Here is a 17,412-nt window from a genome sequence, read left to right on the forward strand (position 1 = left end):
CTGTTGATAATTTTGCCTAATGTTTGTCCCCCATTGGTAATTGGTCCTATTTTTTTTTAAAGTACTGTGGCCTGCACAATAGGATGATCCAAACCGTCCTTTGTGGGGCAAAATAGGTAGTGCCCAAAAATCATTTCCTTAGGATGATCCTAACCCTCTAAGCTATAGAAGTTTCCGTAGTGTGTGAAGTCCATCTGTAGATCGGAGGGTTAGGATCATCCTGTGGAAATGATTGTTGGAGCACAACCTATTTACCTTGTGGCCCAACAAATTGACGGTTCGGATCATCCTATGGTGTGGGCCGTACCATACTTTTTTTTTTAAAAATACTGATTTATACTGCCCGCATCATATAAAATCTCATACTCTAATAAGCGTACGTTTGGATGTAGGAAATTTTTTTCCCATGGAAATGAATTTTTCAGTGTATTGTAATCTTACTTTTCAATGAAAATGTTTTCCAAATAAAAAATTTTCCTTATTTTTCAAGGAAAACTGCAAATATACTAGACTCTAGAATTTTATTTTCCAAAATTTTCTTATTCTTGGATCCAAATCGCTTGCTTTTTTTTTGGTAGGTAAGCATTGAGATTAAACTTCCGACCTCCATGTTGTAGAACAAAGCCATTGCCATAGAGCTAGAGGCTCAATCCCTGTTTTTTATATGAATGGATTTGCAATCCATGTTTAGCTTGAAAGTTAAAAAAGAGACCCGTGAAAGGATTACCGCAATTACAGTTGTTTCACTTTGGCTAGGCCCCGCTTGGAATGTAAGAAAAAATTGCCAGAGGAAATTTTTTTGTTTCCACGGTTTAGAGGAAAATGATATGGTTATGACTTAGTGATTCAAATTACTTGTTTTCATGTGTAATCAGATAACGGAAAAGCAAGAAATTCTGGGGAAAAAAATTCGTTTTCAAATATTTTGAGAAAATTCTTGTAATCCAAACAGGGCCTAAGCTTTTCTTTCTTTAGTGCACCTGATTTAGCAGTTCTATGACTACCATTTCAAGATGAGTTCTAATTGCAGTGGAAATTGGATCGAATTACTAATTCAAGTGTTCCAATGACTAATTAAATTTCACTTTCATAAAGACCAAAAAAGTTGATAAGGGCACTGCATGATTGTTTATTAAAACACACTATTTTTAAACTTTCAATGACAGAAACTCCTTGGCCAATTTTCATGCTTTTGATAGTGATTTTCCAAGGTAAATGCGAAGGCAAAACGTATTCTTTATAAAGAGCAAGGGGTTTCCAATTCCATACCAACTCCTTTTATACTACACACATACATATGTGTAGGTATTATATATGTGTATATATTATATATATATAGGGAAATGTTATCAGCACTACTGTATTTTGATGAGGGCACTCCTCACTTTATTAAAAGTACGGTATGGCCCGCACCATAGGATGATCCAAACCGTCCATTAGATGGGCCACAGCCTAGATTGGTTGTGCCCCAAAAATCATTACCATAGGTTGATCTTAACCCTCCGATCTGAAAGTTAGAGGGTTGACCCTAACCCTCAATAGATCGGAGGGTTAGGATCAATCTATGGAAATATTTTCTGGGGCACAACCTATTTAGGTTGTGGCCCATCTGATGGACGGTTTGGATCATCCTATGGTGCGGTCCATACCGTACTTTTAATAAAGTGAGGAGTGTCCTCATCAAAATACAGTAGTGCTGATAACATTTCCCTATATATATCATATATGTAGAGGGGTGGGTGGTTATTTTGATAAGGACTTGCGGCCTTCCACCACATGATTAAAAGGGGATTTCCAGAGAGAGATGGTTGGTGGTTTTGATAAGGACCTGTGGCCTTCCACCTTGTGTTTTGTAATGATACTTTTTATTATATTAAACACTTGTATTGCCAGTTTATAGCTCTTTGAAACTGGTTACAACTTCAAACAATTAAAGCAGTGAGCAGAGTCAAATATGAACCAAGGTGTTATATTAAAGCAGTGAGCAGATATTATTTTTATCTACCTACATATCTATTACTATACAGCAGGATAGAAAATGGAGTCAACACAGGATTTTCATTGCGTCTTAGCGTCAGCTGTGCCTGTTGAATTCACAAATTCCTTGCCCATTCTAAACGACAAAAGCTCTCTCTCTCTCTCTCTCTCTCTCTCTCTCTCTCTCTCTCTCTCTCTCTCTCTCTCTCTCTCTCTCTCTCTCTCGCGCGCGCGCGTGCGCACACACAATGGAGTTTACAAAATCATCATCATCCTTTTGTTCAGGATAAAGCTTAGGTAAAAGAATTTTGAAGTAATTCTCTAAGCAAGTAATCTCTAGGTCTCTAAGCAAGTAATCTCTAGGTCCGAGGCCCCTAGTCGTAAATGCTCATTTCGCCCGTTTTGTTGGAGAGTGTTTAGGGCTTTTTGTTGAGGGTCCGAGGCCCCTAGTCGTAAATGCTCATTTCGCCTGTTTAGCTGGAGAGTGTTTAGGGCTTTTTGTTGAGGGTCCGAGGCCCCCAGTCATGGATACTCATTTCGCCTGTTTAGCTGGAGAGTGTTTAGGGCTTTGTGTTAACTCGAGCCCAAAGAGACGATAGGGAAGATTGCGACCGTGGAGACACATAATTAGAAGAAGAAGAATCTTTTGATGATCTTTTTGTTTTAAATTCACAAAAACTTTCTCGACTTAATTGATTTCATCAAAGATCCAAAAGAAAGAAAACAACAACTAACCAAATAGATAGAATTAACAAAAGAATCAAATATAAGTGAAAAATCTGAACCTCTTCAAGAAAAAGAATTGAATTCACAAATTCCTTCCTTGCCCATTCCAAACGACAAAAGCCCTCACAACGAGAAGAATGAGAAGTTGAGAACGTTGAGACAATGTGTATGTGAATTATGCCCAATTTATGTGGCAATAATCACACGTCCTACAACTCAATGGCTTGAATTAAGCCCCAATGTAACACAACATATATATTCTTACAGTGTAATTGTATAATTAAACAGTTACCTTTCTTGGAAGCCTACAGAGACAAGAATATCTGCATACATCTAGCATATGCCATCATCACATGTTATTTCATATAAATAGAGTATAATGAGTCATTCACAAGCATCATGTAGTGTTGAAGTATAAATGATTAAATAACACCAACTCTAACAGCTTAAGCTAGGTTAAGCTTAATTTTGGACTTATCGGATGTTTAACATGGTATCAAAGTTATTCTCACGGTAGGTCTGAGTTCAAAACCCAGCAACTCCTTCATATAGAAAATCCACTCCTGAGTTCAGAACCCAACACAAGTCCTTGATATTGAAAATCCACGTGTACGGCCAACCCAAATGAGGAGATACACGTGAGGAGGAGTATTGAAGTATAAATGATTAAATAACACCAGCAACAACTCTAACAGCCTTTTGGATTAATTGGTCATTTCACAAGTAGATAAACTAGAATGTGTCTCGTTATCCAAGTAAATGCATAAAAGTGTACACGAGCATCCCATCCCATCTGAAGTATTATTCATGACCTAGAAGCTTCTTAAAGAAAAATATTATAGCCTTCACGATGTCTTTGCCCTTGGAGTGGTATAGTAGGCAATGAGAAATTACAGTTCCTATCGAGGTCTCTCTATTATGTGTTGTGCATGAAAAAGGGAGGGAAAAACCCTAAACACAGAGAGGTTGAGAGAGGGGGGGGGGGGGGGGGGGGGGGGGGGCATTGTAATTTGTCTTTTTCTTCTTTGAATGGCAGCAAATTTCATTCAAAAGCAAAAGAAAAAACTGAGATAGTCAACCCAGAGTATAACAAGAGAGAACAAATCAGAAGAGAAAAGGTACATAAAGAAAATGAGAAAATAAAAAAACTCCAACCCTTGCCTTTCAACTACTTCCCTAGCTAGTCGATCAGTAATACCATTGGCCGATCTTCTGATATGCATGAAAATGATTGAGGGGCCCACTACTTGGTCGTGCACCTCATAAAAAAAACGAGCAAATCTGCGAGGGTGGGCAAGCAAATCTGCAAGGGTGGGGGGATCCTCTGAGCCAACGAATGGTATTGAGGGAATACCCCTCCCTCCACTATCATCTTGTCGAGGCAATCCTCGACAAGGTGATAAGGGCAAGAAAACTTATGGAGAATACCAGTGGTGATGTAGAAGCCCCTAAAGGCATATGGGAGTTACACACCATTGTCATCACTTCTAAGGTATATGATGGATGTGCCATGACATAGGTATAAAATCGAGAAAAGACGCCACCTTTGAATTTTGTTTGATAAAAAAAATCTTAGTAAATTGAGAAATGTCAAAAAAATAATTATAACCTAATATCATGAACCAAAAAGAGAGAACGGAGCAAGTCCCAATACATTCTGAATGTACTAACTCAAATGGAAAAGAACTAAGTTTATTAGATGAAGAGAGCAAATTCAATAAGACTTGGGAAACTTATTATAAGAGACATTAATATAAGAATTGGAAAAAGTAATATAAGAAACATTAATATAAGATTGGAAATTAAAGGCAACAAGTTGAGACTGTTAGCGTGACCAAGGCGGTGATGCCAGACTGACAATGATCGTGATGATGCAGGTGAAGAGTGAGCTTCAATGCAAGTATTAGTGGAGGATCTAAAATCAAACACTTACAAAATGTAGAGGTTGCCACAAAGAGCACCCTTAGCGAGAATTGTCCTTGATTGTAGATCCTTCACAAGAATAAAGGAAGGAATACAAATAAAGTAACAAGAGAATTGTGAGACTCAACAATTTACGTTAAATTCTAGGATGATTATAAAGAATATGAAAAGTAACATGAGCATCAGGAACGGAGGCAATACTAACATGGCTAATAGGTACGGGGGACTCATCATCCATGACGATACATGATGAACTGGAATAAGAAATGAGGGAAGAAAGATTACACATGTGATTAGTAATTAGGTGATGAGTGGAACCTGTATCAACCACCTAGGAAGCTTCTAATGGACTAGCAAGCGAGATGTCTCCCAACTAGTGAGAAAGGGTTGTCTCAGGGTGTGGTTGGTACTCATGGTTGAACCAATGATAACACTCAATGGCAGTATGGTTCCAACAACTACATATCTAAAAACTACCTGGAGGTTCAGCACAATAGGATAAGGTAGATGTTGGTCTCGTGGAAAAGGAGAACTTATATGATGCCCGACCGTGAAAACACAAAGGCCAGAGAGAGAGAGAACCATCTCTCCCTTGATTTTTAATCCAAGAGAAAGCCCCGTTTTTTACCTTTCCTTGGTTCAAAAACCAAGGCAGCAGGTTTTGTCTCCTTCCGCCCTTTACATTTTCACGGTCGGGCATCATATAATTTCTCCGTGGGAAAGTTATGGATGTTTTATTTTCAGGTGGTGCGGGAAGTAATCCATCATGGGGACCACCATAACAAGGACAAGGTGTGTGCTATCTTGGTTGGGGTGTAGGATTATCTTGATTGTATGTCTAGTTGCAACCTCAGCCTTGTCCACAACCACACCCACATTCATATCTATGTCCGCAAGTAGTAGATGAACCAGCTGAATGAGTGAATTGAATGCCTTCTCTGATTGAAGAAGACCGTCCTACTAGAGGAGCACTCAAAGGTCAGAGAACGATGAAAGGTTAGATCATGTCAGCAGTGAGATACTGAAGATATCATAACTATCACAAAATCCTTTATACATGTAACGAACTACATCTCTCATTAAGGGGCCGTTTGGATATGAGAATTTTAGAATCTGGGATTTCTTCAAAATTGTAGCCAAGAGACAAGAAGAAGCGGACCGGTCGTCGTTTTTGAATTCTCGCCCTTCTTTCTGACAGCAACAGAGTAGTAGATCCTCCCATATTTCCAAGTTTTAGAAATCTCATGATGCAAGAGATAAAGCCTGAATTTCTCACTTAAAATCCAAGAAATGTTGTCAGGGTAGCATACAGCTACTTGATCATGAACCCTCTTTTACACTGTTTTCAAACTTAAAAACCTGGATTCTAAAATCTGCATATCCAAACGGCCCCTAGTGTCTATTTGATCCTAGAAAATTGATCAAATAGATTTATCATTTATCATTTTTAGTAAGTACTCATGAGTCAATATAGAACCTTTTTTATATTGATTGTGTTGAACCTCTGCAGGGTACGAGCTTCAAATTATTGAGTAAAAGTCATCAAGATACTTCGATAGATCCCTTGCCGATGTAATACCTGCGACCTAAGCTAGAACTTCTAGGGATAGTGTAGAGTTTAGCCCAGCAATAATGTACTGATCTTTCATTTGATGTTATACTTGATATCAAGGTTTCCCCTCCCAACGATAGCTGTTGGTCTCTTCAAGAGATCTGACGAATTTCTAGCTCGGGTTTGAGCAAAACACCTATGATCCAAGATGCCCTAAGCAAGAACAATCAAAAGTATTTGCACTTTTCAAAGGAGATAGTTATGGTGAGTTTTACTGGCATAGTTATCATTGTTGAATTTTATTGTCACCAAGTCATGCAAGAATGTGAAGGGAGCAGTTGTAGGATTGGAGGAGTTAGGGAAGGACAAAAACAAGGTCATTACAATACTAAGTACAGGAATGAAATGGAAAATTGAGGAGAATACAATATGGTAAAATGGATGAGGAGAAAACCAAAGGGACAATTTAAATGAAGAGAGGAGAAGAGTTGGGATTTAGGAGGAGTTCTGATGGAAGAAGGAAAAAGGACTGTTAGAAAGATGCAAAAGCTTTTTTGATAAGTACGTAATGGAAGGAGGAGGAAAGCGCTGTTAGAACTACACATGTATCACAGTCAGTTTTGGACTCCAAATCTAAAAGGAACAGGACATATAATAGTGTTCCACAACTGGTTAAACAATAAAAAAAGGTGAGTTTGCCCCATTATCAAAACATGGTCGGGCAGATATCAGTACCCTTGTTATATTCAGTATAATCCTATATTTCTAGGCCATTTACAAATGGGATTGTCCAATGCCATATCCCCGGATCATGTTCCAGTTTTTACTAGCAACCCCTTCGCAGCAGTTATTGGACATGCCAATACACAACATACACATGTAGCACAATGATTTTGACTGTGAACAAGTTATATAGTGGGGCCGACTGACCAAAAGCCTCACCTAGCAAAACCATCCTAGCCATTCAATGGGTACCCTGCAAACATATTGGAAGTGGGTCACCCATGATGGCCCTCAATGGTGGAAGGTTGGACTAGGGCTGGCAATTTCACCCGTGAAAACGGGGATCCGACTTGCCCCGACCCGCAGGGGCGGGGATTCCCCGGCTTGGAGCGGGGAGGGGCGGGGATGGGATGGGGACTTTAAAAAATCCCTCGAGCGGGACGGGGTGGGGGATGGAGATGGACCCGCCCCGTCCTTCCCGTTTTAATATGCAATCCATTATCAACATCCTCTTATTTTAGTACTGTTTTAGTGTTTTTTTGTTAACAATAAATATTTCATTTATGCTAGTGATATTGGCACTACCATATTTTGATAAGTGCACAAACACAACTTGTCTTTTTCTTTTTTATGGGCGTTAAAAAGCGTTTTTGATGTGAGGATTTTGTGTGTGGGGAGGGAATGGGGATTCGGAATTCCCCACAGGATGGGGACGGGGAATGGTCCTTCCTGCGGGGACAGGGACGGGGAATGCAACATCCGGCCCCGCTCCGCCCCGTTGCCAGCCCTAGGTTGGACGGATCACTTTTGTATTTTGTCTAACAACATAGCCATCCAAAATGAACATAGAGAACAAAGAATTTCTTTTAGAATGTATGCTACTGCTACCCACTTGTTCTTTACTTTCCAATCATCACCCTAATTGATAGTTTTAGCTGGTTCCACCAGTGGGCAATGAAAGAAATTCTAACAGAGATTAGCAGAAAGGAACAAAAATATGTGGGTGGCAATACCATTACCCCTAGTAAAGCCATAGAACTAAGAGTAAAAGGATTGAAGAATTGTCAATGAATCCCTTGCAACTGAAGCTCCTGTAATAAAAAATCGCATCACAGAACCATCCCATAACATTGCAGCATAGAAAAAAGATAAGCGGAAGAAATACAATGCATCTAGAAACAAAATAATGTGGCGACCAAAAAAACCACTTGCCTTTTCGCACTCGATATCATTAAATAAATATAAAAAAAACCAGAGATGCACGTGTCACACATTGAATCGATCGTCAATTTGCAATGCTCAATTCTCCAACAGAGTTCTCAAATGAATTGTCGCCGACTCAAAACTAAAATTGGCCTGCAAAAAACAAACTGAACCCATCAAGAAAAGGGTCACCTTTGCTTCCCTTGGACTCCAAAACACTCAGCTAAATTAGATTAGCTTTCTTCAGAAATCTAATGGTCCTGCAATAGTACGGCCATATCGATTCGACATAATCAAGGTACTTCTCTACTGCCCACTCCTCCAATTCTTTCAGTTTCCTCTTTGACATTTCTTTGTAATCCAAGTTTCTGATATCAACCACAGGTTGCCAAAAAAGGGCTTGGACATACTCTCTGAGTTTACCTTCGGCTATGTAATTATAGATCAGCAGAATGTATTTTGGTAGGTCTTTTACTAGTTTAATTGTCTGCTTGAAGCAAAAAACATAGAGAGAACAGAGTCCTTGAACCAGCTTGACGTAGAAAGCAATGATCAGTGGCCCCAAAACCCACATAGGCATTAGCTCCTTTGAGACTTCGGCCCCGTAAACTGCATTGATCGCCAGGTACCAAGGAATGCTGCAAACAATGCCATCAGTTGTAAGTACGGAAGTTTCAGGTTTTTCTGATATTTCCATTTAAATTGCAAAGTACATGATTTAAAGTGCATAATGAGAACACTGACAATGGAATAACACCAAACCGGAAAAAAATTAAAATGGGTCAATAAATTAGTTCAGATTGTAGAATTTTGGAATCCCTACATGATATGGGTAATCACTAATCACAGACAGTGATCGAAAAATAATCATCTAAATAGTAAAACAACTCTTGATTTAGAGGAAGTGTGGAAGCGAGAATAATTTAGCTCCCAAAACCAGTTGAGAGCTTCTGGTTACTATGATCTAATAATCCTTGGAGATTAACAAATGTTATCGAAGATATTCTTGAGTGCATTGAGGGTCCCATAGGGTGTGCTTCAAGTGTTTATGCGATGTATATTCTTTGTGTGTGTGAAACTTTACAAATAAATAACACCAGAAAAATCCCATTTCACAAAATATATAATCTGTGTGTGTGCACGCGTGTGAGGGACATGTCCTTTAGGTACATGGTGGAGGAAAGTAATGTTTCTAAAGAGCTACAAACAATGATAAAACATTTATGTGATGGAGAAACAGCTGTTGCCTAATAATCCCGTGAATAAGCAGTGGCATATTGAAACTTGCACAAACTGGAAAAAAAAAGGAACTAAAAAAGGGTGAATGTTCGACTTACAATATCAATAATGGCAATTTTATTGCTGCGTCGAGTCCAAGAAAGTAGACCAATGCAGCCTTCAGCAGCTTTCCCACTTCCAATTGTGGAGTCCCCTGCTGGCTTTCAGAGATTTTGCTTAAGGGAGGGATTTCCTCGAAAATCCCATCTGTTGTCGGATTTAATGTTTGTGTTCGCAACATTATCAACCATTTCTTGAATAATTTCTGTATAGCTGGAGATCCAGTTATAGTTTCTTCGCTCTCCTCTGATGTATATGAGAGGGGAATCTTTTGTAAATCCGAAGACTCTTCTGTAGTTTCTTCTCTCTCTTGTGGCACATAGGAAAGCTGACTAGAGTTTTTGGAGAATTTGGAGCTGCTGGTCCTGCCTTCAGATTCATGATTTTGAGCATTACCTTTAAATGATGAGATTTTGAAAGGTTTCCTTTGTGGTGAAATAATAGGTTGGCCTCCAACGCTGTAGAAACAAGTCAAGCCAAAATTTATAAAAGTAAATATAAACGCTACGTTGGCACATCAGCCATATTATATACGTACATTATCACTATGCCACTGTATAGTGATAATGTACTAATATAATATGTATACATATGTGTGTGTGTGTGTGTCAGTACAAACACCTCATTTGTATTATTGGTAACAAAGTGAAAAACAATGCCAATGGCCCGAAGTCTGAAACAAAAGAAGTCATGATTTCTGAACCAATTGTTTGCAGTGCAACAATGATTCCCAAAACAACAACTCCATGACTATCAATCTTGGTAGCCAAAATGTTTCCTTTAAAAGACTGACTTCAACCTGGAAGCAAGCTTACTCGTTTTAACTCGCCTCCATAAAAACATTTAAGAAATTGTACACCTTCAGAATATGGTGATGGACACTTGCGGCAATACAATATAAAAAACAAATGCCAGCTTGACATATCTCATCGGAATATATAGAAACGAGCAAAATGGAACAAGAATTATGGATGAATAGTACAACAATACATTATCATAAAAGGAAGTTTTTTGAAGGAACGGTGTATAATAAATCAATAAAGATTTGCTAAGGAAGCCATCGAATTCGTAAGGGGACTTGAGAGTGCCAAGAGTAAAAAACGGACTAAAAAACGGACTCACATCCAACCAAGCAGTGACCATCCATTGTTTGGAAAATGAAAAAAAAAACGTAAAGTAGCACAACCCCACCTCAAACGCAAGCGATGCTTCAATGTAGTACACCTATCAGTCCTCCCGATCAATTGAGAGGGTACAAAAGATCTCAACTTCACCCGCCTGGTACATGGCAGAGGCCTCAATTTAAAGGTCGCGTAGGAGCCCTGAGATACAAACTATGAATCAAAAATCGAAAATGCACACGTATGTTTGGGAGAAAAACAGGGGGAAGGGGGGGGGGGGGGGGGAAGGGGAGTGTTCAAGAAATAATAAATAAATCCATGAGATAAATGGGGCGGAATAAAATCCAATCTAATTGGAATTCATTTCGAACTCAAGTAGAGTATTCAGGCAACAAAATCGAATAAAGAGGAAACGAATATGTTGTAAAGCATAAACACTTCAAATCAATGTGTTCCATACCTGCATCTGTTGGGTTATCAATGCCATTATCACCACTTTAAGCCCCCATCATCAACTCATAAGCCCTAATATTGTGAATAATTCACAATCGAAGTCAACAGGAAAAATACCATTCATCAGCAGTAACGTCACAAAAAAGAATTATCACAAAGCTACTAAGCTACTTAATTTTCCAAAAAAGACGACGGGAGAAAATACAAATCCATTTCTCAATTCAAATTAACCCTATTATTGCAAACAAGAGTTCAGTAAACCCACACCACCACCAAGCTTATATGTCCTAAAGGAAAATAAAAGGAATCTATAACACCAAAATCCTTTATTTTCCACAAGTATGAATAAAACCATAGAATAAACCCACATCAAAAAACCATATTCCAAAAGCAAGGAAACTAAAAAAAAGCACATCACCAACTCACTCGCAAATAAAACCATAGTTACCAGGGTGGGAAACAAATTTGGGAAACGAAACGTGAAACGGAAACGGGAAACGCATGGGAAAAAATATAGGGGAAACGAGAAACGAGAAAATGATAGAAAATCGTATGAGAAATGTCTTAGGAAACGCATTAGAAGCGTTTCAGTGATAGAAACAATACACATGAAACACTAGGAAAACACGAAATATATGGTTTTGTTGATTTAAACACGAAAACCAGTTCTCCAAAATTTTTTTTATCATGTTTCTGAAACGTTTCCGAAATGCGTTTCCCATAAACGTGGGAAACGAGTTTTCCACCCGCGGGAAACCCGTTTTGGTTTCCCACCTTCCCAGAGTTTCCGGCAACTATGGAATAAACCCACATCAAAAAACCATATTCCAAAAGCAAGGAAACTAAAAAAAAAAAAAAGCACATCACCAAGTCACTCGCAAATAAAACCATAGAATAAACCCACATAAAAAAACCATATTCCAAAAGCAAGGAAACTAAAAAAAAGCACATCACCAAGTCACTCAATTTGCGATAAACAAAAAGAATAACTAAAAATCCTAGAACTCACCAAAATCTAAAAAACCACACATCACCAGGCTGCTCAATTTGTGATAAACAAAAAGAATAACTAAAAACCCTAGAATTCACCAAAATCCTTTTATTTCCCACAGGTAAGAATAAAATCATAGGATAAACCCACATCAGCAAACCATTTAATTTTCCAAAAGCAAGGAAACTAGAAAACCCACATCACCAAGTCACTGAATTTGCTAGAAAAAAGATGAAACCAACAAAAAGAAACATATTTTCCTTTTCAAATATCTAAATATCAAACAAATTGACCAAACCCTAATCCTCACAGATAGACATAAGCAACAAAACCACAGCAAGTTTAATCTACCCAACAAACAAAACCCTAGAGATGGAAAAAAAAGAAAAAGAATTCCCATAAATAAATAAATAAAATACAATTATTTCAATCGAACCCAACAAAAATTCAAACCATGTGATTACCTGAATGCCAGAGAAAAATAACCCACGAACTTGGCTCTATTGATCTCTCAAAAAGGGGGTGCCTTTATTCAAACTGTGAAAGATTAGGGTTTAGAGACAGAGAGAGAGAGATTTTGTTGTTTAAGAAAAAGGATAAACGAGTATGAGGGTAAGGTGAAGATTGTTGACGGTTGAAACCCAAAAACTGAGAACTCAATGCCCACCAGAGAAAAAACGAAGAGAGAGGAAATATAAAGTATTTATGAAAAAGGACAATGATATTTCCACCCCCCTTTCCTAACACTTCCACCCCATTTGTTTGTCTTTTCTTGAAAATAACTTATTTCAATAAAAGACAAATAGAAGGAGTGGAAATGAAGTCATTTATTAGTGAGGGCAAATATGAGAGGAAAACCCACTTGCCTGCAGCCTCTTTCCCCTGGAAAACAGCCGCTTTTTCCTTGACAAGACACAATTTTGGTGTTCACTTGCTTTCCAGAGAAAATAGAATTACACATTTAGAATTTCTGCAATAAGTCAAAAAATGACAAGGAAAAGCCTATTTTCCCGCATTTAGGGATTTCATTTCCGACCAAAAACATACGGATTTCGTTTCCCTGAGAAACTAGTGCAAAAAGAAGGGCAAGCAGTTTCCCTGGAAACCTTTTCCTGCTCAAGTGAACAATCCAGAAACAGTACAGGGAAACCTTTTCCTACACAGATTCCCTGAATTTCTTTTCCTAATGCCACGTCAGATTCCCGGGAAACATTTTCTTTTCCTTTCCCGGGAAAACAAGTGAACAGAGCCTAGAGAATTCTACTTGTCCAACCAACTTCAGTTTACCCTTGAATTAATTTAGGGCCCGTTTGGATACCTTATATTTTGTATTTGGATTTGGAATTGAGTTCTGAATACAAAATTAATAGATCCGGCAGCTCATGTAGAGGGAGACAGTCAGACAGAGAAGGAAGGGGGTACTTCCTAGTGGAGGGGAGAGGTTGAGGAGCAAAGAGGGTGAAGGAAATTACCAGATATGTGGATTTGTAATTTCTTATTTCTACGGCATATTTAGAAATCTGATTTTTTTCACTGTTAGCTGCTGAATTAGAAATCCAAGAATTTGATCCGATCCAAATTACAATGCAAAAAGGGCTGCAAATGTGAGACATCCAAATCAAAATCTTCTCGGCATCCAAACGGGCCCTTATGGTGTTCCAATCTGCACGGCGAATTAACGGCCTCATTGGATTTCTAGGCCATGTTTGACAACCATGAAAATTTATTCATAGAATATTTATGGGCCCAATAGCTAAGAACGAACAAAAGGAAGAGACTTTAGAATTTAGATGGCAAGGGTGGAGAGAGCATGGACAGGGTGAAGATGTTGGGCATATGATATAACCCATGCATGTTCTAATATAAGCCCAATAAGCTAATGGACTGGTGTAGTTGGCCTACATGGGCTAGAGTCCATTAACCAGTCATTAACCCTAGTGTATCTTTCTCTATATATAGGGACTGGAGGCAACAAACTTTGTATTCCAAATTAGATACCTTGGGTGTAATGCTTCAAGCACTCTTTGCTTGACCTAATTACCTATAATAGAAGAAAGCATGGACAAAGTATAAGAATCACTAGAAATAATTAAAACAAATACACTACTTCAAATTGGGGTTTTTCCCTATTTTTCGGGGGCTTTTCATGCTCGCGTCACTCCCACCCTCCCGAGTCTTTCCCTCCCAGCATGTCTCGCTAGAATCATCATTTTGATGACATTTTTCTGCCACGACCTAATCTAAGGTGAGGACCAAGCATGAGATAAAAACTTAATCATCATTTATATGTGTCGCTTGTACAATTGGCAACACTCAAAGTAGCCTACTACGCCAATAGACTCAATCACCTATAGTGTGCCACAAGGCCGATGCATCAGAAGCACAATTTAGAAAACGCATGTGGAATGTGTGGCACCTAAAGTGTGCCACAAGGACGATGCATAAAAGCACAATTTAGAAGACGCAAGTGGATTCTCTCTCTCTCTCCCGACCCAACCCGAGGAACACATTTTTCCAACCCAACCCAACCCGACCCGACCCAACCCGATTTGATATTTGCTCGACCCGACCAACCCAATTTCACCATTTGTTTGATTTCTCCATTTTATTATTGTATTTCCATCTCATCCTAGTCATTAGATGTTCTCCAACAAGAGGGTTAATTAGGACAACTTTCACCAAGTTTTTTATTTATTTCTAGATTTGAGTTATACAATGACAAAACAAACATAGAAGTAAAGATTTTATACATATCGGAATTGGAAATCGGGTTTCGGGTCGGGTCGGGTTGCCCAACACCCCAACCCGACCCCACCCGATTTTTAAAAAAACTTAACCCGACCCAACCCAAATTCGGGTTCAACCCGTCGGGTTCGGGTTCAACCCGAACCAAGTTGCACCCCTAATAATCAATGAGTAACTTCTTCATCACCCTGGATCAAGGGACTTTGTGATCATTTGATCAATCTTAATCTGTTGGCCCTTAAGTTTTAGGCCTTTCAGATTGTGACAACCTATTGTGAGCCCTCCAGCTGATTATTGGACTCAACATTATTGTAACTTTGACTCCAATAATCGGTTGGGGGCTCACAACCGGTGGTCACAATCTCAAACGAACAGGGCCTTAGTTAGCTTAAGCAACTCTAGATTAGCCTTAATTATCCTGGTTAGTATGGGATTAACTCCCATTATGCCATTAATCTAAGGTTGGCTCCAAATCCATTTATCTATATCTATGAATCTAGGATTAGCCCTTATTCTAGGATTAGTGATAACCTTAGGGTGAGTTCTTTAACCATCTTTTAAACTCCCACACACGCATTAGTAGTAGTTAGCATCACGCCCTATCATTCTAGTGTTCCTTCAACAAATGACTGTATCAGCAACGCCTCATCTTCTCCATTTTCCGTCGCATCTATAGCTAAGTTCCATGTTTGGCAGCCATGAAATTTTTGTCCATGGAATATTAGTTTATCTAGTGGTGGGAGAGGGGGCAAATAGGGTGCGAAAGGGAAAGAACTGTGAGGCATGACTGAGGAGCAAGGTTTTAAATTTCAGTTTCAGGGGCAATTTTGGTCCTCACCGAAACCGAAATTTCAGCTGAAATCTCTGGATTTCAGCCGAAATTCGGTAGAAGGGCTCGAAATGTCTTTTTTTTGCGCCGAAATTTCGGTAATCTCGGCTCCAATTATGTAAAGAAATAAACAATTAATATTTTATCCCAAATTTTGCCGAAATTACTGAAATTTCCGAAATAATTGCCAAAATTTAGCAATTTCAGTTTCGGTCCTAACCGAAGCCGAAATTTAAAACCTTGCTGAGGAGAGGGTGAGAAGTGGCTTAAAAATAGGGGAAAAGAAAAGCTCTACTCAAAATAGAGTACTATTGTTTTTCCCATTTGTCAGCCACTTAGCACCATCTCCTCGCTGCCCCTCAAACTCTCTCCATCCCCCACTCTTTCTACCCGGCTCTCCCCACTTATCAACCTAATATTCTCCGGAAAAAAATTTCATGGTTGCCAATTATGGTCTTAATGTCATTAAATATTTTGTTGGAGTATGAAAAAGGCCCGAGTAGGGTGGACTTAGCATGGTCTAGTTTTTTTTTTTTTTTTTTTTTTTTTTTTAATTATTCTCAATCTTGTAATCCATTTAATCTCAAAAGCCGTCTATTATAAATCCCGTAAAATTCTAGTAAAAATCATTGGCTCTGTTTGGTTAGATGAGATTTTAGTGGAAGTAGTAGTCAACAAGGAGGTGACAAGGGTGGGATATGTGTAGACTTGCCTAGAGAAGATTAGAGGGAATTTTGGGGAATTTTGGTAGTGTGTTTGGTTAGATGTCAAAGCATGTGCGAGAATAGAGGGGTGTCATTAACAAAATAAATAGTAGAAGAGAGAGATAGAGAGAAAAAAGTAATGATTACACATGGCATTTCATATTCTACTCTTCTCCCCTCTAAAATTTACCAAAAACAAGGTTTGCCATTGGAAAAATAGGGTGCAACCTCTTGGTTTCTTCCCAAGCTGTAAGCACAGAAGAATCCATTACCTAGAATTCTAGATCATAGACCCTTTTGCCTTTTTATTTATTATTTTCCATTTAGTTTTTCGATATTGATGTCATGTTTGGCAGCCGTGAAAGTTTTCTTCATGAAATATTAGCTTATCAAGTGGTGGGAGAAGGACGAGGAGAGTAGGGCATGGAAAGAATTGAGAGGGCATGAGTGAGGAGAGGTTGAGAAGTGGCTGAAAAACATGAAAAAAGAAAAGCTCTAATCAAAATAATGTTTATGTTTTCCTTATTTTTCACACCATATCCTCACTCATACCCTCTATATTTTCTCCCTCTCCCTCTCTCCATACCCATCTCTCAACACTCGGCAAGTTAATATTCCATGAAAAAAATTTCATGGTGGCCGTAAATTCATGTCATGTACATTCTCGTTATTTAAATTTTGTCACAGTGGACCATTATAAGTTCATTGATGCATCTATATGAATGTTTAAATAGATCCCATTTACATGAAATTAACACGATCGAAAGGGAAAAGGTCTCGGTTCGGTCCAAACCAGTCATGATCGAATGGGAAAAGGTCCCAGTTCGATCCAAACCAGTCCGACAATTCAATCAACTAGCGGACTTCAATTTTATTTTTTTTAAATCATGAAAAATTAAAAATACAGAAACGAAAATAAAAGGGAGAAAAAGAAGTATATAGAACAGAATGTGGATCATATGGCTAGCAAGAGGTGGAGTTTAACAACAGCACCGGAGAATAAGATTGTAGCACAAAGACTCTGTAAGAGGACTGTAGTTCGAACCTACTAAGAATGTTTTGCTTATAAAATACCCCATCTTGCGCTGTGGGGAATGTTTTGCTTATAGAATACCCCAGAGCATGAC

The 17,412-nt window shown here is 38.6% G+C and overlaps 1 protein-coding gene across 1 annotated transcript; it reads right to left on the reverse strand.

Annotated features, from left to right (window-relative positions):
* Positions 1-7,954: 7,954 nt before the first annotated feature.
* EMB2759 (embryo defective 2759) lies at positions 7,955-12,689 on the reverse strand. Its single transcript, XM_077397448.1, has 5 exons — positions 12,472-12,689; positions 11,024-11,088; positions 10,634-10,764; positions 9,442-9,900; positions 7,955-8,742 (listed from the first exon to the last, which is right to left on the reverse strand). Exons 2-5 carry the CDS (start codon positions 11,048-11,050, stop codon positions 8,328-8,330), a joined length of 1,032 nt encoding a protein of 343 aa, XP_077253563.1. The 5' UTR covers positions 11,051-11,088; positions 12,472-12,689; the 3' UTR covers positions 7,955-8,327.
* Between the last annotated feature and the right edge of the window lie 4,723 nt (positions 12,690-17,412).

The sequence above is a fragment of the Tasmannia lanceolata genome, unplaced genomic scaffold (assembly GCF_043159265.1).
Source record: "Tasmannia lanceolata isolate RefF3 unplaced genomic scaffold, GAP_Taslan_0.1 ptg000015l, whole genome shotgun sequence".
In the NCBI taxonomy this organism is placed as follows: Eukaryota; Viridiplantae; Streptophyta; class Magnoliopsida; order Canellales; family Winteraceae; genus Tasmannia; species Tasmannia lanceolata.